The sequence below is a fragment of the Zootoca vivipara genome, chromosome 7, assembly GCF_965207765.1.
Source record: "Zootoca vivipara chromosome 7, rZooViv2.hap1.1, whole genome shotgun sequence".
NCBI lineage: Eukaryota > Metazoa > Chordata > Lepidosauria > Squamata > Lacertidae > Zootoca > Zootoca vivipara.
The window spans coordinates 92,407,894-92,431,738 of NC_142590.1; the positions used below are offsets into that span (position 1 = coordinate 92,407,894).

Consider the following 23,845-nt stretch of genomic DNA (forward strand, 5'->3'; position numbering starts at 1 on the left):
GCTTTTGTTTATGGTCATTTCCCCTCCGTTCTTGCAGGCATAAGCCAAACAAAGCCACTTAAGGCCAAGGTAACCAACCCCAAAACTCCCCGCCTTGAAACCAAGACCCGCCAAAGACCTGTCAAATGCAAGAGCACTGCTGAGTTAGAGGCTGAGGAGGTTGAGAAGCTTCAACAGTAAGTGCAACTCTTTGCCCAAATGACGCCTCTCTGAACTGAATATAGTTCACGACTCCTGGTGGTGTCCTTGGTGTAGAATCCAGCCAGTGAGCCAGAATTGTGTGAGTGCTTCTCTCTGCATGGATTTCATGTACATGTGTGTATCTGAAGAAGTGTGCATGCACACAAAAGCTTATACCAAGAACAAACTTAGTTGATCTCTTAAGTTGCTACTGGACAATTTTTTTTTACTTTTTTATATGTTCAGGTTTGTGTGTCCTGCAGTCCAGTGGGGGTAAGGGAAAGTAGTCAGAGCCCCTTGAGGGTATGAATATACTTGGGGAGACATGTTGGGTGAGACTGCAGCAAGGACACCCGCCCCCCCCCCCCCGGGCTTCCTTGATTAGAGGCTGGTTTGTGCACTTGCCTGTATCTATTCCATGGCAAATCTTCCAACTGAGATTTTGTCATCTACAAAACTGGGAAGGAATCCTCTGGTTGAAGAGGCACCATACCTTAGTGTAGGCACCCCCAAACTTTGGCCCTCCGGATTTTTTGGACTACAATTCCCATCTTCCCCGACCACTGGTCCTGTTAGCTAGGGATCATGGGAGTTGTAGGCCAAAACATCTGGAGGGCCGCAGTTTGGGGATGCCTGCCTTAGTGCTTGAGAACATGCTTGGCCTGTAGGTACCAGGTTTAATTTATAGCCTCTCCAGCTAAGGATGCCCAGTACAGTGGTACCTCGGTTTACAAACACAATTGGTTCTGAAAGTCTGTACTTAACCTGAAGCGTACTTAACCTAAAGCGAACTTTCCCATTGAAAGTAATGGAAAGTGGATTAATCTGTTCCAGATGGGTCTGCGGATTACTCAACCTGAAGCGTACTTAACCCGAGGTGTGAGTGTAATTGGTTCCAGAAGTCCGTACTTAACCTGAAGCGTACTTAACCTGAAGCGAACTTTCGCATTGAAAGTAATGGAAAGTGAATTAATCCATTCCAGACAGGTCCGCGGAGTACTTAAATTGAAAATACTCAAACCGAGGTGTACTTAAACCGAGGTATGGCTTGTAGTAGAGCTTTGAGAGACTCTGGAGAGCTGTTGCAAGTAAGCATAGCCCATGACTCATAGAATCATAGAATCGTGGAGTTGAAGGGTCCGCCAAAGGTCATCTAGTCAAACCCTCTGCAATGCATGAATCTCAACTAAAGCATCCCTGACAGATGGGTATTCAACTTTAAAATTTCCAACAAAGGAGAGTCCACCACCTCCCGAGGGAGACTGTTGCACTGTTTAACAGCTTTACTGTGAGACAGTTCTTGTGATGTTTAGTTGGAATCTCCTTTTTTTTAATTGGAATCCATTGGAGTCCTACCCTCCAGAGCAGAAGAAAACAAGCTTGCTCCATCTCCCATGGGATAGCCGTTTAGATATTTGAAGATGGCTATCCTATTTCCTCTCAATCTCCTCTTTCCCAGGCTAAACATACCCAGCGCCCTTGATAATCTTGGTCATCGTCCTCTACACCCATTCCAACTTATCAATATCTTAAATTCTAGTGCCCAGAGCTGGACATAGTATTCCAGGTGTGTCTGACCAAGACTGAATAGAGCAGTACTATGACTTCCCTTGACCTGGACCCTGTACTTCTGCTGATGCAGCCTAGAATAGCATTAGGTTTTTTGTTTTTTTCTGCTGCATCACAGTGTTGGCACATGTTAAGCTGGTGGTCTGCTAAGACCCCTCAATCATTTTCATATGTACTACTGACAAGCCAGGTGTCCCCCATCTTATATTGGACTCAATGGGCTTGTGGTTTGACTTAGGATAGAGCAGCTTTGTACACCCACATGAATGGGTATGTTAAAGCTGGTCAGCCTCCCTTCTGAGTGGGAGAAGGCATGAGCACTACCCTGCCTGCTCATCTGCCTATCAGACAGCAGGAGGAGGCTTGTGGGTTAGTTCAAAGCTTCTGCAGTCAGAAATGTCAAATTGCAGACACACGGCCATGGCTTTGAAGTGTCGTGTCACAGGAATGGGCTAACCTCAGGCAACTTCAGCCCGTGGCATGGAGTAATTTTGACTCCACATTAGAGTCTCACCATTTGCTTCATTGTCTGGCAGGTACAGGTTCAAAGCTCAAGAACTCAACCCCCGGATCCTGGAGGGAACACCAATCTTGCCCAAGAAGCCTCCAGTGAAGGAGCCCACCAAGCCAGTTGGCTTTGATTTGGAAATAGAGAAGCGCATTCAAGAACGGGAGAGCAAGAAGAAGCACCAGGAGGAGGAACACTTCCAGTTCCATTCGAGGCCATGTCCCACTAAAATCCTGGAGGATGTGGTGGTAATCTTTGCAGCTTGTGTTTTTCACCCTCAAAGGAAAATGGGCTGAAGTTGGTACTAAGACGGTCTGAATCTATCATTGATTCTCTGCATTCCGCCAGGCTTCCAGTTTGCCTTTTTGATGCCAAGAGCATCAGTCCTTTGTCTGGCTTCAGAGTCTTCTTGTTCTAGTCTAGTGCTTGTTGCTCATACATTTTCACCTATGGACCTTTGACTTCTTTGCTTGGGTGTTGGGCTCACTGCCTACTTTTACCCCACATCCATATGTGGGGCTACCTTTGAAGGTGACCTGGAAACTGCAATTAATCCAGAATGCGGCAGCTAGACTGGTGACTGGGAGCAGCCTAAGAGACCTACATTGGCTCCCAGTACGTTTCCGAGCACAATTCAAAGTGTTGGTGCTGACCTTTAAAGCCCTAAACGGGCTCGGTCCAGTATACCTGAAGGAGCGTCTCCACCCCCATCGTTCAGCCCGGACACAGATCCAGCGCCGAGGGCCCTCTGGCGGTTCCCTCATTGCGAGAAGCAAAGCTACAGGGAACCAGGCAGAGGGCCTTGGTAGTGGCGCCCGCCCTGTGGAACGCCCTTCCATCGGAGGCACAAGGAGATAAACAACTACCTGACATTTAGAAAACAACTAAAGGCAGCCCTGTTTAGGGAAGTTTTTAATCTGTGATATTTTAATGTATTTTGGTATTTATTGGAAGCCGCCCCGAGTGGTGGGGCAAACCCAGCCAGATGGGTGGGGTATAAATAACAAATAATATTTGGACCATCAGAAACACTCTCCCCTTCATCCCTAACCAGATGCTTACCAGCTCCTGTCATAGAGGAGAGGCACCTTTTGGGACCCAATGGCTGCATCCACAGTTGGCTCCCCAACTTAGGGTTGCCTGCAGGGGGGGGGGGCGCAAATAGACTCGCACAAGCAGGAGCAGGCAGCTATCCAGTCTCCCCGATCCATGCAGCGTGGAGGGTGTGTGTGAAGGTTTCTTGCCTCTTGCTGGAAGCTTTCCATCCAGCACTGCAATGGGGAGGAAAGTACTTTTGCTCACCTCTTGGAAAGGTTGAGCAGCTCAGAGCACTCTGGATACAGGAAGGAGCCCTCCTTGTTTCCCTAGCGCTCTGACCTGCTAGCAGTGGCAGGATGCAAGAGGGGGAAGAGGCGTCTTTCCAAGGCGAGCAGAATAAAATTAGTCCAGGGGACAGGGAGGCCACTGAGAATGATTCTAACATTAACAGAATTCTCTCTTGGTTAAGACCTGAGTGAGCAAAGATGAGGGGTTTGTGCAGGGCACACAGAGCCCTGTGTATTTAAGGGCAGAGCTTATCATCAGATGGCACTGCTGTGTTTCCACCAGGTTGATTTGTCCGAATGCAAAATGTAGGAGGGGAATTTGTTTTAACACTACTCCATGTTTCCTGACTCGCCGGTAGTGCAACTTGCTGTTTTGTTCCTGCAGGGTGTTCCTGAGAAAAAGCTGCTCCCTCCCACAGTCCCACAGTCCCCAGCATTTGCTCTGAAGAACAGAGTTGGCTTCCTGGCTAAAGAGGAGAAAGTGAAGGTGATTCTTTTTCTGTAGTGCGGGGTAGTTGGAGGCCCTGGTGTTGCTTCACTGCTGTAGCCAGCCAGGGACTGACATGGGGCTTAGGGTTCAAATGAGCCGCTCAGCCCTTCTAAGTGAGTGTTTTCCCTGCAACCAGGCAGCTCTGGGCCATCAGCTGACACAGCTGGATGGTAAATATCCTAGCGGCTGGGTGATTTTTTTTAGAGTCCCTTTTTGAACTGGTTCCTGGATTTTCCACAGCCATTCTGCCCTCTCCAAGTCTCCTTAAGATGCAACTCTTCACACAAGGTCAGGTGGGGGAGTGGAGGCTGCCTTTGTTCCCTTCCCTGCTCCATTTCCCGTGCTGTTTTTCTCTACAGGAAGAGGAAGTTGTGCCTGTGATCAAAGCCAAGCCAGTGCCATACTTTGGGGTGCCCTTTAAGCCCAAAGCTGCAGAACCTAGGCAGGTGGAGATGTGCCCTTTCTCCTTTGACTCTCGGGACAAAGAGAGGCTTCTTCAGAAAGAGAAGAAAATTGAAGAATTGCAAAAAGAAGAGGTGGGTGCTTTTCATTTAGGGACACCCTCTTCCTGTTGGGGCAGAGGCCATCCTCCTGCTGACACTACTATCCAAAAGCAAAAGTGGATCCTTGCGCAATTCTCAATGTAAATGGGCCACAAAAGAAGGAAGCAGATGTTGGCCATTCCCTGGGCTATGTAGGAATCTGCTGGTTATCTCTCTAACTCATGGGTGGGCAACCTGCTGTCCTCCAGATGTTGTTGGACTCCCACTCCCATATTTTAATGTTTTGACAGAATTGTTTTATTGTGTAAACTGCTTAGAGGCCACTTTGGCAATTAAGTGATATATAAATTAATAAGCAACAGTTCCCGCCAGCCCCTGCCAGCATGGGCAATGATCAAGGAGTTGTAGTCCATCAACATCTGCAGAGCCATGGGTTCCTCACCCTTGCTCTAACGGATCACATTTAAGACCAAGCTTCTAAAAGTGTCTTTGGCAGAGAAGGGAAGGCCAGAGGTTCCCATCAGTTGTCCAGGCTTCATTGGGGAGGCTCACTTGCCTAAAATAGCTGTAGGGAAGTAGATGGCTCTTGGAGAAAAGTGAATGCCAATCTGTATTATTATTCTTTCTATTTCTAGACTGCTGTATATTTTTACCCCCCAAAAAATCTCAAAGCTGATTACTACCTACATTAAAACATGAAATAAAGCAACCCAAAATAAAACACCACAGAAGGAAGTCAAATATAAAGTATACATTCAAAGCAACACAATTAACAGGAAACTAAAATATTATCTTAAAAACTTTCAAAACATTACAAATGTAAGCTTCACTATTTGTTTACACCATTACATTGTACAAAGAATCTCAGTCCTTATTTGCTGCTATTCTACGAGGATTCCCTTGTGGGATCTAAGCTCCATGTGAGCATATAATGTACAGTGGTACCTCTACTTACGAATAACTCTACTTACGAACGGAGCTCCGTCCGCCATCTTGGATGCGGTTTAGATAGGATTTTTTCTACTTACGAATTTTTAGATAGGGTTGCTTCGACTTACGAATTTTTTCTCCCAATGCATTCCTATGGGATTCGACTTACAATTTTTTTTGACTTACGAATGTGCGTTCGGAACACATTAAATTCGTAAGTAGAGGTACCACTGTACTGACAAAGTATAGGAAGCTCCCTCATGGAGTCAGATGGCTGGGTCATCTGTCTCAGTATTGTCTGTGCTGACCAGCAGCAGCTTTCCAGGATTTCAAGCAGAGGATCATAGAATCATAGAGTTGGGAGGGACCCCGAGGATCATCTAGCCCAACCCCCTGCAGTGACAGACGGTCTTCCAACCTCTGCTTAAAAACCTCCAAGGAAGGAGATTCCACAACCTCCCGGGGTAGACCATTCCACTGTTGAACAGCACTTACTGTCAGAAAGTTCTTCCTGATATTTAGTCACAGCGACTTAAGAGGGCCTCTCCCCAGTCACCATCTGCCTGACCTCAGATGCCAGGTGGGAACTAGAAGAGAAGGAGGGCCTATTGATCTCTAAATAGCCTTCCCCAATTTGGTGCCCTCCAGCTGTTTTGGACTACAATTCTTGTCATTCCCAGCCACCGTGGGCATGCTGGCTGGGGCAGATGGGAATTGTAGTCTATAGCAGCTGGAAGGGCCTCCATCTAAAAGGAGAGAGAAGATGCACCTGAAAGATTAGGTGAGGGAGGGTGACCTCCAATACCTCTCCCAGCTTTCTCCAAGAGCTTTTCCACTTGATGTGTTTACTATGTTCCAAGTCTTCATCTCACCAGCAATGCTGAGCCTTGTTCTGTGTTTCGTTGGAAGGTGCCAAAGTTCAAAGCACTCCCCCTGCCCCACTTTGACCACGTCAAGCTTCCAGAAAAGAAGACCAAGAGCCCCACCAAGCTGGAGCCCTTCCAACTGGCTGTTGATATGAGAGGAGCTGTGAAGCACGAGCAGTGGGAGCAGCAGGTGAGAGGGGGCTGAGCAGCTGACTGAGCCAGGGGCCCTGCCTGGCCATCTTTACAATTTCCCTTCCATCGTCGGAAGAGGAGAGTCTGAGGCTGCCGTCAGAGGCAGCATCCAACACAACCCTGCACTTGCGGGGGCTGATTCTGGTGTTTAGACTGGGAGCATCCTAGTGGCCTCTTCCTGCAGTGTTTTGTCTGGCCAAAGTGGCCTTGTGTGGATGGGGTCATGCGAAACAGATGGGGGAAGCATCCTACTAGGGGTGCTTTTCCTGTTATGCATCAAAATTGCTCACCCACACAGGGAAGAATGTAAGATCTGTATCTCTGCTCTCCACCCCACTTTCTTCTACAACAGGGATAGTTAACTTGGAGCCCTCCATATGTTACTGGGCTGCAACTCCCACAAACTCTAGCCCGCTTGGCCAGTGGTCAGGGCTAATAAAGGTAGTTGTGGTCCAACATCATCTGGAAGGCCCAAATTAGCCACATCTGGCCTATAGGGAGAGAAGTAGCTAAATGGAATAAGCCCTCCTTGTTGAATGAATGCTTTTCAGCCCTGGGATTTGCTGCTTAAAGTACATTGTTTTAAAGAATACTTGGGTGTATAGAGTCTGGTCCCTTATAACCGCTGCTTTTAGTTATTTTCAAGCTGTGTGTTGTCGCATGGCTCAAGGGCCACGTGTGTATGACAAGCAGTGTGTATTTGTACTTGTGTGCAAGTGCATAGTGTCTGTAAACTTGCTCCTAGATAATGCGTGGTAGAAGGGAAGAAACTGGATCAAATTCTTAAAATCCTAGCCAACCCAAACAATACTAGACCACAATACCTTATTTTTGCTGACTTGTCAGTCTGCCTTGTGGACTTTGTTTGCCTTGGTGAGGAATGTCTGGGGGGTCTCTTAAATCTTTTTCTCCCAACTTCCCTCACTTCCTGAACAGCTCAAGGAAGAGATGAAACAACAGATGGAAGCTGCTTCTTTCAAGGCTCAGCCAAGCACTGTGGTGCACCAGGAACCTTTTGTGCCCAAGAGGGAGAGCAAAGTCCTTTCAGGTGAGGCTCCCTTGGGCAGCCTTTGGGCCCAGCCACTTAACCCCAAAGTGGTGCCTTGTGTGATGTTAGCTTGCATCTGTGCCTGGGGGGCAGGGGGAAGTCCCATCTCAGTTGCCACAAGAACAGGTGAGGGCAGCAACATTCGACAGCTGTTGATTGAGTGCTAAGTTAGATCAGGCGTAAGTAGAAGGCAGGGAGCCATGATCTTGGCAACCACTTCCAGCCTTCTCTACATTCCTCAGTTCCTTGAGGACAAAGGGCTCGGCTTATGGCTACTCCAAGGAAGAGGCAAGCTTGCTCTTGGGTGACAGAATATTGTCAGTGCCCTTTGTGGGAATGTTGTAGTTACTAGGAGAGGATATATTGATTTAATACTATCCTTCCTAACTCAGGCTTGTGAGTCAGCAGCAGAGCGACATTCCCCAATATACAGCAGGAAGCTAGTTGGTAGATTCATTTGAATCTCTTTACTTAAGCAATCCAATCTGGCTTTGTTCAGATTGGAGTATATTCCTGGTAAGACCCCTTTTATCCCTCCTAAAAGTAATAAAGACACAAGAAGCTTCTTTTAAAGGTAATAAGAAGTTTATTCACATTCAGTTCACAATTGGATCCCTGAAGGCAGGCTTTAGCTTGTAGTTACAGATTCAGTGTGGCTTATATCCTTGTAAGGATGACCCATGTACTGCTGGCAGAGAGAAGAAGAAGCATCAAAAGAGGAAGGTGGCTGCATGACTGGACCTATTGTGGGGTCTGCAAGGGTCACGCCCACCTACCTGGTCACATACAGGGGGAGGATGCTGCAGACCAGGTGTAACAGGAAGTTCAACTGGCTGGATCAACATCCCCCTGTTTGTGTCCACTCTAGGCAAACAGGAAGTGTTGTACTTGACTGCCTATGTTACATCCCACACCCTGAAGCCTTGGTTGCAATACTTCTGAATGCTGGAAGAGGTATTGCTGGAGGGGAGAGGCTCTTGTGCTTGAATCCTGCATGTGGGCTTCCCACAGGCCTCTAGTTGGCCCCTGTGGGAACAGGATGCTGGGCTGGATGGCCCACGGGCCTGTCTGAGCAGGGAGCCAGGTGTCTACATAATGCCTTGTACCTTTCATCCTAGCAAATGAAGCTTCAAGAGAAAGGATCCAACCAGCCTCAAAGCAGTTCTGCAAAGCTCAGTTTTGCAGCTGAAATTCTAGTTGGATCCCATAGGATGAAGGACTAGCATTAGATGGACCTTTGGTCTGATCCGGCAGGGCTGCTCTTCCATTTTGAAAAGCAAACACGCCATTGGGGTGCTTTGTGTGACAGGCACCACCTTCCTGCATAAAGAGTTGTTCCCCTTCCATTCAGAAACTCAGGTGTCCTTTTTGGTTCCATAGCTCCAAAAGGCTTTGAGCTGGCCACAGAGCGGCGCGCCCGAGAGCGGCAGGAATTCGATAGGCGGATGGCAGAACTTGAAGCTGAGAAAGCGCGGCTGCAGGAGACAGCGAGACGTCATGAGGAAGAGCAGAGGAAAGCCGAGTTGGCTGAGCTGAGAGGAGAGCTGGTAAATGAGCCTCTGGCTTGAGGGACATGAATCTGGATCATAGATGCCTAAGCGGCTGGTTCAGCAAAGGGTCCCATCTTTTCTTAGCAGTGCAGGCAGCTCAGTAAATAAAATAACATATAATATTTTTACTGGCAGAAGGTCTTAAAACCAACTAAGCTGGCTCTGTAGCTCAGTGGTAGATCTCTTACCTTGTGTGTGGGATTTTCCAGACTCTGTCTGTGCCACCTGATTGGAAGGTCTTTGGCTTTCCACTTCTGGGGAAACAGGCCCAGCCAGATGTCTACTACACTTTGCAGCAGTTAATTCTGAGCTGGAAAGATGTTGGAGAGCTGCCTTGGTATAAAGTAGCTTCATCTGTTCCTTTGATTTTCAAGTTACCTGCAACCGTTCCTGCATCTCGGCGGGTCAAGATGTCTTGACTCTTGCTTCTACACATACTGGGAGGCGGGGGGTGCAATCAATGGCACACTGAAATTGGCTTAACTTGAACTTAGAGCTCAATTCTCTCTTGTGTGCCTCTATTGCCATTTGCAGTCTCTCAGTGGTTGGGTGCAGTCCTTGTGTTCCTTGACAACAGCACTTTCTCCTTTGACGGTGCTTAGAACCTCCTCCTTCTTTTCCTTCCCAGGTACACAAAGCCAACCCCATCCACAGGTACCAGCCGGTGGAGATCAAGGCCAGCGACCAGCCCCTGACAGTGCCCCACTCTCCAAACTTTTCCAAAAGGTTTCAACGCTGATCTGCAGCCAGAAAGAAAAGACAAGGGGTGCTTTTTTCCATTCTTAGTATAGAGATGTTTGTATTTTATTGACTTGTTTACCAATAAACTATTATATACTTAAGCAGTATAAAACGTTACTACTGGGAGTGCTTTTCCTGTTAAGCCTAGAAAAAACAGTGTCATTTTTCAATTTCTCTCCGTAACTGAAACCCAACCCTCAAAACATTTTGCACATACCTTCTAGGTCTTGAGTTGCTAAGTGCAGAACTGCCTTGTTCTTGTGTGGCCTTGTTTCCTGGACTGGACCCTCCTGCCTTAATTGCTGGCTCTGGTTGGGAACCGTGCTTTCGATAAACCTGTACCACAGCATGTGGACCTGAGTGCAGTCAAGGGGAGAGGGGGGCAGGCTTTCTTTTTCTTTGAGCTGAAGTGGAGATGGATGCATGCTCTTTCTCCCCCGCCCCCCCAATCCCCATTTTGTGCTATTATTTTCACATACCTATACAGGAAGCAACAATCGTTATTCAGCCAGAAGCACCACATTTCTCTTTTAATTACATTTAACTTTCCAGTGATTTTAGCTTTTAAACCAAGGTTGACATGTGTCCCATGTCCATAGAACAAAGTTGCTTTGATGTTGTATATGTAATAAAACTGTGCCAGGTTGGTTGAAAATTGGTGGTTTTCTTGTCATTTGGCTCCTTTGCACATGTCCATTAATTTTAATTCCCAGAGTTGTGCAGTCCAGATCTCAAGCAGGTCTGTGCCGAGAGACTTCCAATGCATTGCAATGGTAAGCCGTGCTGCAGCCATCAGGTGAGTAACGAGATCCTTGTAGGAAAGCTGTTGAGTGGCTTCTGAGTAGCATGATAGAAGTGCTATTTTAGGATCCAAATTGGATGTACGCTGTTGACCACCTTCCCAGACGCCGGGCTTGCACCCTCCTTGCAGCTGCCGACAAGGCCGGTTAATGTTGCCTCTGTTCTCCTCTTTGTCTACTCGGCCACAGCTCAGGTTTGGATCACTTGAGTCTGGTAGTGGAGATGCCCCCACGTGAGGGTCTGTCAGGGCTTCCCCAGCCTGTCCTTACTTGCTTCCTTTGGGCTAACGGTGTAACAAGAATCAGTGCTATCCCTCCCTGCTTTCACCCATGGTTTCATGGATAAATCCCAACAACTTGGCTTTCAGTCACCCAAGCAAGCAGTTGCATGTTTTTTGTCCATAGTCTAAATACTGTTGCATGGGTAAATACTGTTCCATGTGGTCAGGGGCTATCATTAAAAGAAATAGAATTATGTAATTTTCATCACTGATATTAGAGTGGAAGAAACTTTACATTCAGAAGGGCCCAAGTTCAATCTCTAGCAGTGCCAGGTAAGGCTGGGAAAATCTGCCTGAAAACCTGGAGATCTGCTGCCAGTGCGTGCCAGGAGCAATGGGCTAGGTGGGGCCAATAGGTCTGGCTTTGCAACACCCATGAGGATCCCAGCACTGGGCTAGTAGTGAAAAGTAGCCTTTCGCTTGTGGTTTGTTGCAGTTGGGAGTAACTCTCTGAACTTCAGTTCCTCAAATTTAAAGCTCGATCTGTGCTGCCGCTTACGAATGCTTCTGGCACCGTTGACTTGCCTAGCAGAAGCCCCCATGATTGCATACCAGCTGACTTTCAATAAAGACCACCATGCACAGTAGAGACTACAGGCAGAATCAGGGCAAATAGGTTTTCATTTTGACTTTGAGCTAAGGCTGTTTGGTGGGGAGCTGCCAGGGTGTGGAGGACATCTAGCATCCTTTTCCCAGAGTTGGAATGCGCAAACATGCGAAGCTAAGTTAGCCCTTGTAATCCACTTCTTGTGGCGGCTCTCAAAGGCAGAGGCAGGAATCTTTCCAACTACTACCAGCAGCCCCCCCTTTTTTTTTAAAAAAAAGGAATTTGCAACTGGAGTGCCCTACATGCAAAGCATTTAGCCTATTGCTCAAATTTGGGCCCTTCCACACTACACCCAAGCAAGCAGTTGCATGTTTTTTGTCCATAGTCTAAATACCGTTGCATGGGTAAATACTGTTCCGTGTGGGCAGGAGCTATCAGTAAAAGAAATAGAATTATGTAATTTTCATCACTGATATTAGAGTGGAAGAAAAACAGCTTTCATAACGTGGTGGGAATAAAGTCTGTTCAAGAATCTTAATAATAATAATTTATTATTTATACCCCGCCCAACTGGCCGGGTTCCCCCAGCCACTCTGGGTGGCTTCCAACAAAATATTAAAATACAGAAATCCATCAAACATTAAAAGCTTCCCTAAACAGGGCTGCCTTGAGATCATAGCTGCCAAGTTATCCCTTTTTTTAAGGGAAATTCCCTTATGCTGAATAGGCTTCCTCGTGAGAAAAGGGAAAACTTGGCAGCTATGCTTGAGATGCCTTCTAAAGGTCTGGTAGTTGTTGTTCTCTTTGACCTCTGGTGGGAGGGCATTCCACAGGGTGGGTGCCACTACCGAGAAGGCCCTCTGCCTGGTTCCCTGTAACTTGGCTTCTCGTAGCGAGGGAACCGCCAGAAGGCCCTCGGCGCTGGACCTCAGTGTCCGGGCAAAACGATGGGAGGAGACGCTCCTTCAGGTATACTGGACCGAGGCCGTTTAGGGCTTTAAAGGTCAGCACCAACACTTTGAATTGTGCTCGGAAATGTACTGGGAGCCAATGTTAAGACAAGGCAATTGCATTGCGGAAGACTCATGAGCCAGACTTCTGATTGATACCCTCTGTATGTAAGCAAAACACCCTAACAGCTTTTATAGAGGTGACAAAGTTATCACAATGTGGTTAATAAGAATCCAGAAGAAACTATTGTAGTTTGCGGGGGGGGGGGATATGCAAACATTTCTGGTCCAAAACCATTCCATACTTCACTTTTCCTCCCACCTTCATGTTTATCCTGTTACACTCATAAGAGAGATGTTTCCTTAAGATAGAAGCAAGCTCATGCCTCCTGTGACAGGCCCAGATCCCTGCAGACCGCAGAAGCATACATTCTGCTTCCACATTAGCAAAAGCAGGCAGGCGGGTTCCTTCTCCAGCCTGTGTCTGCTTATAAGTGGTTGCCCCCTGCCCTTAATATTTGGGGAAGGACCATGGTGTTTTGCATTATTAATTGAATTTATATACCGCCCTTTACCCGCAGGTAAAGGGTGAAAGAGGAGAGCGCAAAATATGGTCTGAAGCTCAATATCAAAAAAACCAAGATCATGGCCACTGGTCCCATCACCTCCTGGCAAATAGAAGGGGAAGAAATGGAGGCAGTGAGAGATTTTACTTTCTTGGGCTCCTTGATCACTGCGGATGGTGACAGCAGTCACGAAATTAAAAGACGCCTGCTTCTTAGGAGAAAAGCAATGACAAACCTAGACAGCATCTTAAAAAGCAGAGACATCACCTTGCCGACAAAGGTCCGTATAGTTAAAGCTATGGTTTTCCCAGTAGTGATGTATGGAAGTGAGAGCTGGACCATAAAGAAGGCTGATCGCCGAAGAATTGATGCTTTTGAATTAGGGTGCTGGAGGAGACTCTTGAGAGTCCCATGGACTGCAAGAAGATCAAACCTATCCATTCTGAAGGAAATCAGCCCTGAGTGCTCACTGGAAGGACAGATCCTGAAGCTGAGGCTCCAATACTTTGGCCACCTCATGAGAAGAGAAGAATCCTTGGAAAAGACCCTGATGTTGGGAAAGATGGAGGGCACAAGGAGAAGGGGACGACAAAGGACGAGATGGTTGGACAGTGTTCTTGAAGCTACAAACATGAGTTTGACCAAACTGCGGGAGGCAGTGGAAGACAGGAGTGCCTGGCGTGCTATGGTCCATGGGGTCACGAAGAGTCGGACACGACTAAACGACTAAACCACAACACACCCGCAGGTCTTGGTGCAGTTCACCAAATAAAAATATAAAACCACAAAATGCATAATCAAAATAAAAACAACCCAATAACCTCCCTGTTTGCATGGAAATGGCTCCAGCCTTTCCAGGAAGGGCTGGGGAAGATTCCCTGCCTGAAATACTGGAGAGCTGTTGGTAGTCAGTGTAGACGTTGCAGAGCTACATAGATGCATGGTTTGACTCTTGTCTAAGGTAACAGTCTACATTCTGCCCATACATCAAATGCATTCCAGGTGGTGGTGAAAGCTGCAAGCGTAATTTGTGAAGTGGGACAGCAGGACAATGCAGAACAGCAAAAAACCCTACTGCTGTTCTGGGCTGCATCCAGTATCCAGATCAAGGAAAGCAATAGTACTGCTCTATTCTACCCTTGTGAGACCCCCCAGAAGTCCTGTATCCACTTCTGGGCACCATGATTTAAGAGGAATATTGACGTGCTGGGAGGTGTGCAGAGGAGGGTGACCAAGATGAAAAAGGCTCTGGAAACCAAGCCTTATGAGGAACAGTTGGAGCTGGGTATGTTCAGCCTGGAAAAGAGGAGGACAAGAGGTGATATGATAGCTGTCTTCTGAAGGGCTATCACATGGAAGTAGGGTTGCCAGACTCAATAGTGGACAGGACTTCTGTGCCTTTAATTGCCCCTGCTCTCTTTTGAGTCTGGAAACCTTAAAGAGAAACCTGCAGACCCTTTGCTTGGAAATTAAACAAAGGGTCTGCTGGTTTCTCTTTAAGGTTTCCAGAGTCAAAAGAGAGCAGGGCAATTAAAGGCACAGAAGTCCTGTCCTCTATTGAGTCTGGCCAACCCTACATGGAAGGTGGAGCAAGCCTGTTTTCTCCCGCTCCAGAGGGTAAGACCCAAACCAATGGATTAAAACAACAAGAAAGGAGATTCCAACAAAACTAGGAAGAACTTGCACCAAGAGCTGTTTGACCGTGGAGTGGGCTCCTTTGGAGGGTGATGGACTCTCCTTCACTGGAGATTTTTGCACAGATGTTGGATGACGCCCGATCATGGATGCTTTAGGCGCAACTCCTGCATTGCAGGGACGACCCCAGTTGTTCCTCCCAACTATGATTCTATAACCCGTGTTTGCGTTGGCTGCAATTGGCGTTTGCTTTGGTACCCCTTCAAAGGGGCAATATGAGCATTATTGCTCAGGCCAACCAAGGGTTATCGACTTGTCCCCCCACTCTCTTTAAGAGTTGCCAAAGTGTGTTCCTGTTTCCCAATCACCCCACCCCCCCAGCAGGAAGTTCCCGGTGCTGATGGAAGGCTTTGAGAAGCTGTTGACTACATCACAGATTTGTTCTCCCCTGGATTGTCCAGGCTCTCCAGTTACAGAGCTGGGGCTGGGCTATTCAGGTAAGGGTTCTGCATCTTGTTCCAACTCTTGAAAGCCAGCTGCCCTGCTGAGTGGCTCGAATTAGCCTGGGGATAGAGTTTCCCTGAGAAGGGGACGGGCCTGACTGCCCAACCAACTTTCTCAGACCCATGGAAAGAGCAGAAAGGTTAAAGTGTGTCCTGCTTGAGGCTGTGACGGCACTGTAGCCAGGGGAACAGGCATGCTTGACCGCTGGCCAACTCTTCCCAGGACACTGTGCACTGGCTGGAGCCTCTGGGCTCTGTCCACAGAGCCAAAAACTACCCGGTGGGTGTGCTTGTTTTCTCCAGCCTGGAACAGAACACACACACACACACACTGACCCCAGCCAGGCTCCAAAAGTCAGCCTGGGTGTGTGTGTGTGTGTGTGTGTGTGTGTGACTTTTGGGTCCGTCTTCTATATCAAAACATCTTTTGAGTGCTGCAAGCCTCACAGGGTGCTTCCAGGCCGCTGCTGTTTTCGGCTGATATTCAATCACACCCCAGCAAATTCAAGTCGCGTCGTTCGAGCTGATGGCGAGGTCTTGCCCAACGGACCCACTTTCCCCAAAGAGTAGATTTTTATATTCTATTTCTGTCGTACAGGGATTAATGGCAAGACAGTGAAAGTGGGCTTTGCAAGCCCTTGTGGTTCCTAAGAGATTGAGGCCTCATCTGCACTATGCATTTAAAGCAGGGTCGTGCCACTTTAAGCAGGTTTAAAGAATTCTGGGAACTGCAGTTCGTTAAGCAGGCTGAGAGTTGTTAGGAGATGCCTATTCCTTGCACAGTGCTACAATTCCCAATCCCTTTTATCTATTTAATTTATTAGGTTTATATACCCTCCTTCACCCGGAGATCTTGGGGTGGTTTACAAGTCAAAAATAGAGAATAAAAGCACAAATAAATAGTGGTACCTTGGAAGTCGAACGGAATCCATTCTGGAAGTCTGTTCGACTTCTAAAACATTCGGAAACCAAGGTCTGGATTCTGATTGGCTGCAGGAAGCTCCTGCAGCCAATCGGAACCCGTATCAGATGTTCAGGTTCTAAAGAACTTTCCCAAACCAGGACACCCACTTCCGGGTTTGCAGCGTTCAGGAGCCAAAACGTTCGACTCGCAAGTCGTTCAACTTTCGAGGTAGGATTGTAGTTAAAACAAAAAAATGCCACCCCCCTGCCCACAAGCACATTTAAGCGTTGGGAATTGTAGTTCTGTCTGTCTTGCATAAACATGTGCAATGTCCGTCCATCCCCCCAGCTAGAGATCTGCCTTTTGGAGTGAGGGGTCCTTTTTCACACCAGGGTCATTTCGGGCAACTCCTGAAAGCCAGATAATGGTCCATAGGGGGAGAAGTCAAAATAGGCAGGACAGCTAATGTGAATTTTACCTTGGTTTTGTCAGCTGGAGATCTCTCTACTCCCCATCTAGAGGAGCAAGAGGCGTCCTTTGTCATAGAACAGCCTTTTCCAGGTGTGCTGGCTAGGGCTTCTGGGCATGGCCGTCTCAAGCAAGTCGGGCGCCGTGGCGCGGAGATCACTCCGGCGCCCCTGACCTGGTGGGCGGGCGCAGGGCGCAGCGCGCAGCACGGCTTCCGCGCAGCTTTGACGCGCAATGCCCGCTTGCCGGTCCAGCGCCCTGGCGCCCCACACCACCGAGACTACCCCTAGAGCCGGGCCTGCTTCTGGGAGTGGTGGTCTGAAACATCTTGAGGGCACCAGGTTGGGGAAGGTTGCCGGCAGAGGGGGCACTCTTGGTTTTTCCTCTACCTTTAAAGGCTCAGTGTGCGTGTCTGGTCTGGTCATGGGGAGAGCCTTCCCTCTGGCAGCCCCTAAGCTTTGCAACTCCCCAGTGGCGTAGCATGGGTTGACAGTGCCCAGGGCTTCGGACACCTGCCAGCCCCGTAGGCAGCTCCTGGGTTTGCCACATGCCTCCGTCCAGGGACCATCCTAGGCCGGGCTCCAGAAAGCATGGAGGAGGGCCCAAGCTTTGCCCAGGAAACCCGCCTTGAAGTTTGAAACTCCCTCCAGCAACGTTGGTGGAAAGGTGGCTACCAGGTCTCACCTTGTTCCCGAGCTGGGGTGCCTGCCAAGGCCACTTGGCTGAGAGCTCCCAAGAAGGTCACCCCCTGGAACGGGACAGGGAAGTGCAGCTCTCCCCTGCTACTACTGCCCCCCCCCCCAGACCCTTACTTTCAGCCACCTGGGGCACGTTCATCTCCAGCCCCCTGAAGGTCTTGCTGGTCAGCTCCTCAAGGGCACAGAGTGGCGTGGCAGGAGGGGGCACGGTGTTATTATCTCTGCGCACAGTTGCTCTGAGCCCCCCCCCTCCAGCTTTGCATGTGGAAGCTCCTCTCCCCTCCCCACCCTTGTCCCTCCCGTCCTCTGGATTTGGGCCTGGGCGGGGAGCTCTGCCACACAGGAGCCCCCAGCCCATCCTCCTGTCTGGCCTTGCCTGGTGCGGCTTGGGGTGGGGACATCCCATCAGGTCTTCCTCGCCTCTGGCCACCAGTGAGCCCAGTTCAGTCCTAGCCAAGTCCACCTGGATGCTCCAGGCTTAAAGGCAGGGCCATCAATTTAATGGGAAAATTTTGTACACACACCCAAATGCACCCGGGGTCACTGCCCCTCCCCCCCCACTACACCACTGGAACTCCCTCTGGCAGAAATGCTTGGCACCTTCCTTGTAAAGTTTCCGGAGCCTGCTCAAGGCACACCTCTTTACCCTGAATTTTGAGACTTGAGGCGTACGTTTTTGCAACCCGCTTTGTACTCATGCTTGTAAGTTGCTTTGAATTGCTCTTAACATTGTGTTTCAATGCTGCGTAACGCAGCCTTAGGGTGGAAGGCGGTGATCAAATGAATGAGAGCAATTAATAAATAGATGTGCTTCTTTAGTGCAGAGCAAAAAACCTTTGTGGGTTTTTCATTTTCTCCCTTCGGCAGCAACCAGCCATTGGCCCAGCCTCGGAGGCCTTGCAAAAGTCATTGCTAATGAGACAATCGCTCCTGTGCCGTTGATTGTTTGGCCAGCCCACGGCCGAGGCTGATGAAGGCTAATGAGGTGAATGGCATAGTCGCGGGGTGCTAACTCGCTGCTATGCTGCGGACAACAATGTATGAATCACTGCTCCTTTCTTAGTTTGCTGGAGGAGGGGGGGAGAGAGAGGCAGGCAGAGCAGGCTAAGGAGGGAAGAGCTCCCTGCATCTGCAGCTGGAGCTGGGGCAGTGGATTCACAGCTGTTTAAAGGGGAGGCAATGCATCCTATGCGGTCCTCTTCCCAGGGCCGTCTTAAGCATATCCGGCACCGTTGTGCAACGATCCCTCCTTCCCCCCAGTTTCCCAGAGTTGTCAACCTCTTCCCAAGCCTCTGCGGGGATCGCTCTCCTCCTGCAGAGGCTTGGGAGGGAAGCTGTGCGCCATATGGTTGGCGGGGCGCAGCTGGCGTGCGTGCGGGGAAAGGGGAGGCCGCCGGCAAAGCCGCACAGCTCTTCCACTCACTGGGGCGCCCCTAAGAGGCCGGCGCCCTGGTGCAACACGCCACTATGCCCAATGGGAAAGACGGCTCTGCCCCTTCCAAGTGGCAGTCCACACAGCCCCTCCATTTAATTCTGAATTATCCTGATTGGTGGATAATCTGGGAGGGGGGGCGTGGAACCCAACACCCAATTGCATGTTGCCCAGCTGTGGATTTAATTTATTTATTGCATTTATATCCCAACTCCCCCGTCTCCAAGGAGTGGCATACATGGTTCTCCCCCTCCCTCTTCATTTAATCTTCAAAACAACTCTGTGAGGTGGGCTATAAAGTGAAAGTGAGAGACTGCCCCGCCCCGGTCCTCCAGTGAGTTTCATAGCTTGTTAGGGATTCGAACCCTGGTCTCCCAAGTCCTAGTCTGACCACACTGGTTCTCAATGAAGCACACTGTGTAGGTAAGGTTTTTATTTTATGTGGTTATATTTTGCTCGCCAAGGAGGTTGTGGACTCTGCTTCCTTGGAGATTTCTAAAAAGTGTTTGGATGGTCATCTGTCTTGAGTGCTTTAAGTTGAGATTCCTGCACTGCAGGAGGTTGGACTAGATGACTTTTGGGAGTCCCTTCCACCTCTACAATTCTAGGATTCCTTACTTGGGATTCCTAGCAAACGGGTGTTTAAATGCAATCTACTTCTGACACCGGTGCGGCTAGTAGCCAAGAATAGCCTTGTCATGAATGAATTTGCCTGATCTTCTTTCAAAGCCAACCCGAAGCAGCAGAAAACAAGCTTGTTCCCTCTTCCACATGACAGTCATTGAGATTTTTGAAGATGGCTCTCAGATCTCCTCTCAGTCTCCTCTTTTCCAGGCTGAAGATACCCATCTCCTTCAACCGTTCCTCATAAGGCTCCCTTTGATCATTCTCTGCACAGCTTCCAGCTTGTGTCTGCTGATGCACTCAAGTCCTCCTTGTGGGTTTCCCATGGGGGCCTCTGCTCTGGTCAGCCACTCTGAGAACAAGATGTTGGGCAATGTGGGCCTTTGGCCTGATCCAGCAACCAGACTCTTCCTACATCACGTGGTCCCTAAGATGACACGACAGGGCTGGTGAAATTCAAATGGTAGTTTTCTGCATATGGAACAGAACTTGCAACTCATTTGCCCCAGAGATCAGGAGACATTTTCTCTCTCTAGACCCTATGGATAGGATTCTCATACTCTCCAGCCTTCATGCCGAAATCATATCCTGTCCTGCAAAGAAGTAGACTCTGTATAGACACGCATTTTCAATTCATTATATTTCAAAAAAGATTTTTAGCCTGGAATATTGTAATGTAACTTCCTCAACTTGGTACTTTAGAAGTTTTGAGCTATGACCCCCAACATCCCCTAAGCTTTATTATTGATGGCTGAGCTTGACAGGAATTGTATGTCAAAACATCTGGATGACACCAGGTTGGGGAATTAATGTAGTCTATCCAAAAGCCCACCATAGTTATAGAGGAGACGGCTGCCAATGGCTACCAGTTGCTGGAATCCCCAGGTGGAGAGAGGGCTCTTGTGCTCAGAACCTACTTGCCAGCATCCCAACGCTTGGCCACTGTGAGAATAGGATGCTGAACTAGATGGGTCATTGGCATGTAGGAAGAATGAAAGGGTTAACTGAGGATAAAGTTGGAAAAGATTGGGAACCATTCAAACTATATTTAAGGAAAAAGATAGAAAAAGCGAATCTTTTAGCAGAAGTATGAAGGGCACAAAAAAGATAAAATGGAAAGGTTGATAGTATAAGTATGCAATTGAATAAGGTAATATAGATCAGCATTCAGGAGAGGCTGGAAGTCACAAATGGTGAAGGGGTGTGTGGGAAATAAGGGGGTATGTCATTAATCTTGTCTTAATTGTTGTCTTATTTTAAGTTGTTCTTTACTATATTATTATTTAATATTATGATTTAACATTTTCATCATTCTTAACTTCAGTTATATTATGTTATTTATATTATTTACATTATTTATGTATGTGTTTATGTATGTTTTCTTCTTTTCTCTTTTATTCTTTATGTATGTTTTTAATGAAGAAATTAATAAAGTCATTTTAATTTTTAATTTAAAAAATAATAATAGATGGGTCATTGGCCTGATCCAATAGGATCTTCACAGGTTCCTATATTTTTTTCCATTTGCACCATTTACATCTGCAAATCCTGCAGCTCAACCAAAAAAATGCCACAGGGCCTCAAGTGCTCTCCTCTGGATAGAAAAACAAACTCTGCACCAGCTGACTCTGGAACTACCTGCCACTTGAGTAAATGGGGAGCTGTGTGCACGAAACAGTACGCTTGTCCCCCGGTTTAAAAGCCCCACTTCTCATCCGGATGTTGCCTGAGCCCTTCTCTTTGGGAGTGGTGCCCCATCCAGCTTTTGCCCCATTCAAAAGATCCCGGGCTGCAGTTTCTTGGATCCTGTGCTGATTTTGTCCATGCCCGCCCACCCCCTGCCAAAAAACCCCCCCTTGCTTCCCCCCTGCCCCTGGCAGGTGCTTGTATTGCTTGCACATTTGGGTCTGGCTAAGCTGCTCATTCAAAGCCCTTCCCAGCCTCTGATCCCTGGCACGCTTGTTGACTGCGAGAATCTGACTCCCGGCACGAGAGCAAAGGAAGCGGATGGATGACTTGTTTTAATTAGGCCGGAGCTGGCAGCCTGACAGGACGGGATCTCTGCGCCCTTGCCTCGCCCAGCTGCATGCGTGCGCTCAGGAGAATGGGCAAGTATTTGCAGGCGTATCCAGGACCCCACAAGCTCACTTGGTTTTTTTACTTAGATGCATCCATTGTTCTCCAAATGCCCACACCACTGTCTCCTCCACTTAGGATGGAAAAGACAGCAGGCTTTGCATGCAATCGCTACTTATCAGCAGCCCCCTTGCCTGGGCTGCTGGGCTCAAGAGGCTGTTTGCTTGTCCGAAAGGGCAAGGCACTTTCCTCCTGCTTTCCATCGCAGTGACGAAGGGCGATTCATTCCTTCATGAACCAGACCCTGCTTGAGAGAGACCCTCTTAGCCTCCCCTGCCCCAGGCCCTGGGTCATTTCCAGAATTATTTTGGTCCTCCGCATTTGTGCCAAGAGCAGCGAAAAGATGCCATGCCTGACATTTTGCAAACAAGGAGGAGTTCCTTCCCATGCAGGCGTGAACTGCCACTCTCCTGCAGGGAGAGGGAGGGAGGGAGAGAGAGAGGCTGCCTAGGGTGGGGTGCTAGGTTCAGGACAAACAAACATGAAAGGATGGGGCATAGTTAAGCTATGGAACTCCCTCCCACAGGAGGCCACCAACTTGCACGGCTTTAAAAGAGGATTGGACAAATTCATGGAAGACAGGGCTAACAATGGTCACTAGCCATGCTGGCTATGCTCTGGGCTCCCCAGCTGGAGGCATTTGTGCTTGTGAATGCCAGTTCCCGGAAACGGCAGGAAGGAAGAGTGTTCGAATCCTGCTTGTGGGTTTCCTACCATTGTCTGAGGAAATGGTATTAAAAAATCACTTTTCTGACCATGCTTCCACATTGGCCAATCCATGGAGGGACTCTTAACAGAGAAGTGATGTGTACCTGCCATTATCAGGGCAACTGCTATGCCTTGACTACTGGAACAATGGGCTGGTCAGAAGCCTCCCAATCCGTGACATTTCAAGGCCCAGACCTGAGACTAGAGGTGACCTATGTCACTGGCCCTGGAGACAGAGGTTAATTGGGAGGGGAGCAGAGGATCCCCCCCTCCAGAGTGTCTGTGCTATAACTTTCAGCCAGCTTCTAATGGGCTGAACTCTTGCAAGATGGATGCACAATCTTCTAGATAATTTTTTTTGAGAAACTCTCTTCTGTCTGCAGCAGAACTGCTGCTGACCAAGGGCTCAGAAAAGTTTCTTTCCCTCCAACCTCTCAGCCACCTCTGGCCTGGTCGATGCCTGGAGATTCAACCCTTCCACCTGCCACCTGGAGGGGACCAGGCAAACCTGGAGGCCTCAGGTCAGAGCTCGGGCAACCCCACCTAGCAGAGAATTCTCAGCAGTCCGGAGCAGTGAATCGTTCAGAGTTCCAACAGGGCAGCCTCCTCGGGGCTTCCTGGCGCCTTCAATGTATGCCCTGTGACGCATAGGGTGGGAATTGCCCTTGCTGAGCTGATCCTCCGTTTCCCCAGTCAAACTGCCCATTTCCTTCCTGGTCTTAATATAGATGGCAACCTCCCTGAGCAGGGAAGGGCGCTGGCACTCTATGCTAGTCTGAACAGCCTCTTGGCACCCAGCAAAGGTTAAACAATAGGAGATTCTGCCCGTTGAGTCTGGCCTAATCCCCATCGCCACTTAAACAGCCCTGGGCAACTATGGGACACCCTCCCTACACACGCAAACCCAGGAGACCTTGCCTAAGGAAGCCCTCTCTCCCAGCTTGGGTGTTGCTGGGGGGCGGGGGGGCGGGCAAGGGAGGGCTTTCTCCTCTGTCAGGCCCCCTCTGGCAGGCTACCCAAGGAGCAGGGAGTTCAGCAAGGGTGGCGGGTCATCTGATTTCTGTTTGTTTGAATTCCCATCTCCTCTGAGCAGGGGAGAGAGAGAGAGAGAGAGACAGGCAGCAGAATGGAGTGTCCTTTGAACGGAAGCCAGAGGGAACAGGTGGCCCCGCAGAGCAGAGTGCAACAGGCTCATAACTGCCAGAGTTCTGGGGTAAAAGATACTCCTCTCTCCCCGCGCTTAATCCAGCTCAGTTACGCTGAGTATAGAAGGCGGGCAGCTCTGTCCCACTTTTAATCCAGCGCTAGCGGCCCACGGCGACGGCGACGGTAGGTAACGGGCCGCTTGCCTCCTTTCCCCAGGGGTAGAGATCAGGAGAGGCCCCACTCTGCGCTGGGACTTTCTTGGGCCAGGCAGAGTTTGAGTCTTCCAGCCTGTGGCTTTGCTCTTGGCCTTTCCGTGGGTTTAAGCGGAGGGCTACCTGTCCAGGTAAACTCCAGCCAGGGTAGGTACCTTTTGTTCATGCAGGCTCTCCTATTGGGAGATGGAGAGAGGCGGTTTGGGGGTGCTCTTCCCACCGCGGTTGCCTGGGCATATCCTGCAGGGTAGCCTTGGCGTAGTTTGGATGCTCAGTCGAGAGATCCCTTGGGCCAAAGAGGTCCTCTCGGCTGTCTTGGTGGCTTCTGCTCTG

The 23,845-nt window shown here is 48.9% G+C and overlaps 2 protein-coding genes across 7 annotated transcripts in view; both read left to right on the forward strand.

Annotated features, from left to right (window-relative positions):
* Nucleotides 1-10,557, forward strand: part of TPX2 (TPX2 microtubule nucleation factor) — a 32,443-nt gene extending 21,886 nt beyond the window's left edge. For all 4 annotated transcript variants that reach the window (XM_088673502.1, XM_035124034.3, XM_035124036.3 and 1 more), the window contains exons 9-16: nucleotides 38-176; nucleotides 2,286-2,505; nucleotides 3,968-4,069; nucleotides 4,432-4,608; nucleotides 6,415-6,561; nucleotides 7,500-7,611; nucleotides 8,992-9,158; nucleotides 9,790-10,557. In XM_088673502.1, coding sequence (XP_088529628.1) covers nucleotides 38-176; nucleotides 2,286-2,505; nucleotides 3,968-4,069; nucleotides 4,432-4,608; nucleotides 6,415-6,561; nucleotides 7,500-7,611; nucleotides 8,992-9,158; nucleotides 9,790-9,900 — 1,175 coding nt within the window. In that variant the 3' untranslated portion in view covers nucleotides 9,901-10,557. The remainder of the gene's footprint in view (nucleotides 1-37; nucleotides 177-2,285; nucleotides 2,506-3,967; nucleotides 4,070-4,431; nucleotides 4,609-6,414; nucleotides 6,562-7,499; nucleotides 7,612-8,991; nucleotides 9,159-9,789) is intronic.
* A 12,705-nt stretch (nucleotides 10,558-23,262) lies between these two features.
* The window catches only part of MYLK2 (myosin light chain kinase 2), a 28,102-nt gene continuing 27,519 nt past the window's right edge, over nucleotides 23,263-23,845 (forward strand). The window contains exon 1 of one of the 3 annotated variants that reach the window (XM_035122881.3): nucleotides 23,263-23,367. The gene's annotated coding sequence lies outside the window, so the exon portion shown is untranslated. Of the gene's footprint in view, nucleotides 23,660-23,845 lie in introns of all 3 variants that reach the window. The other 2 variants (XM_035122878.3, XM_035122879.3) reach the window with 2 other exon arrangements.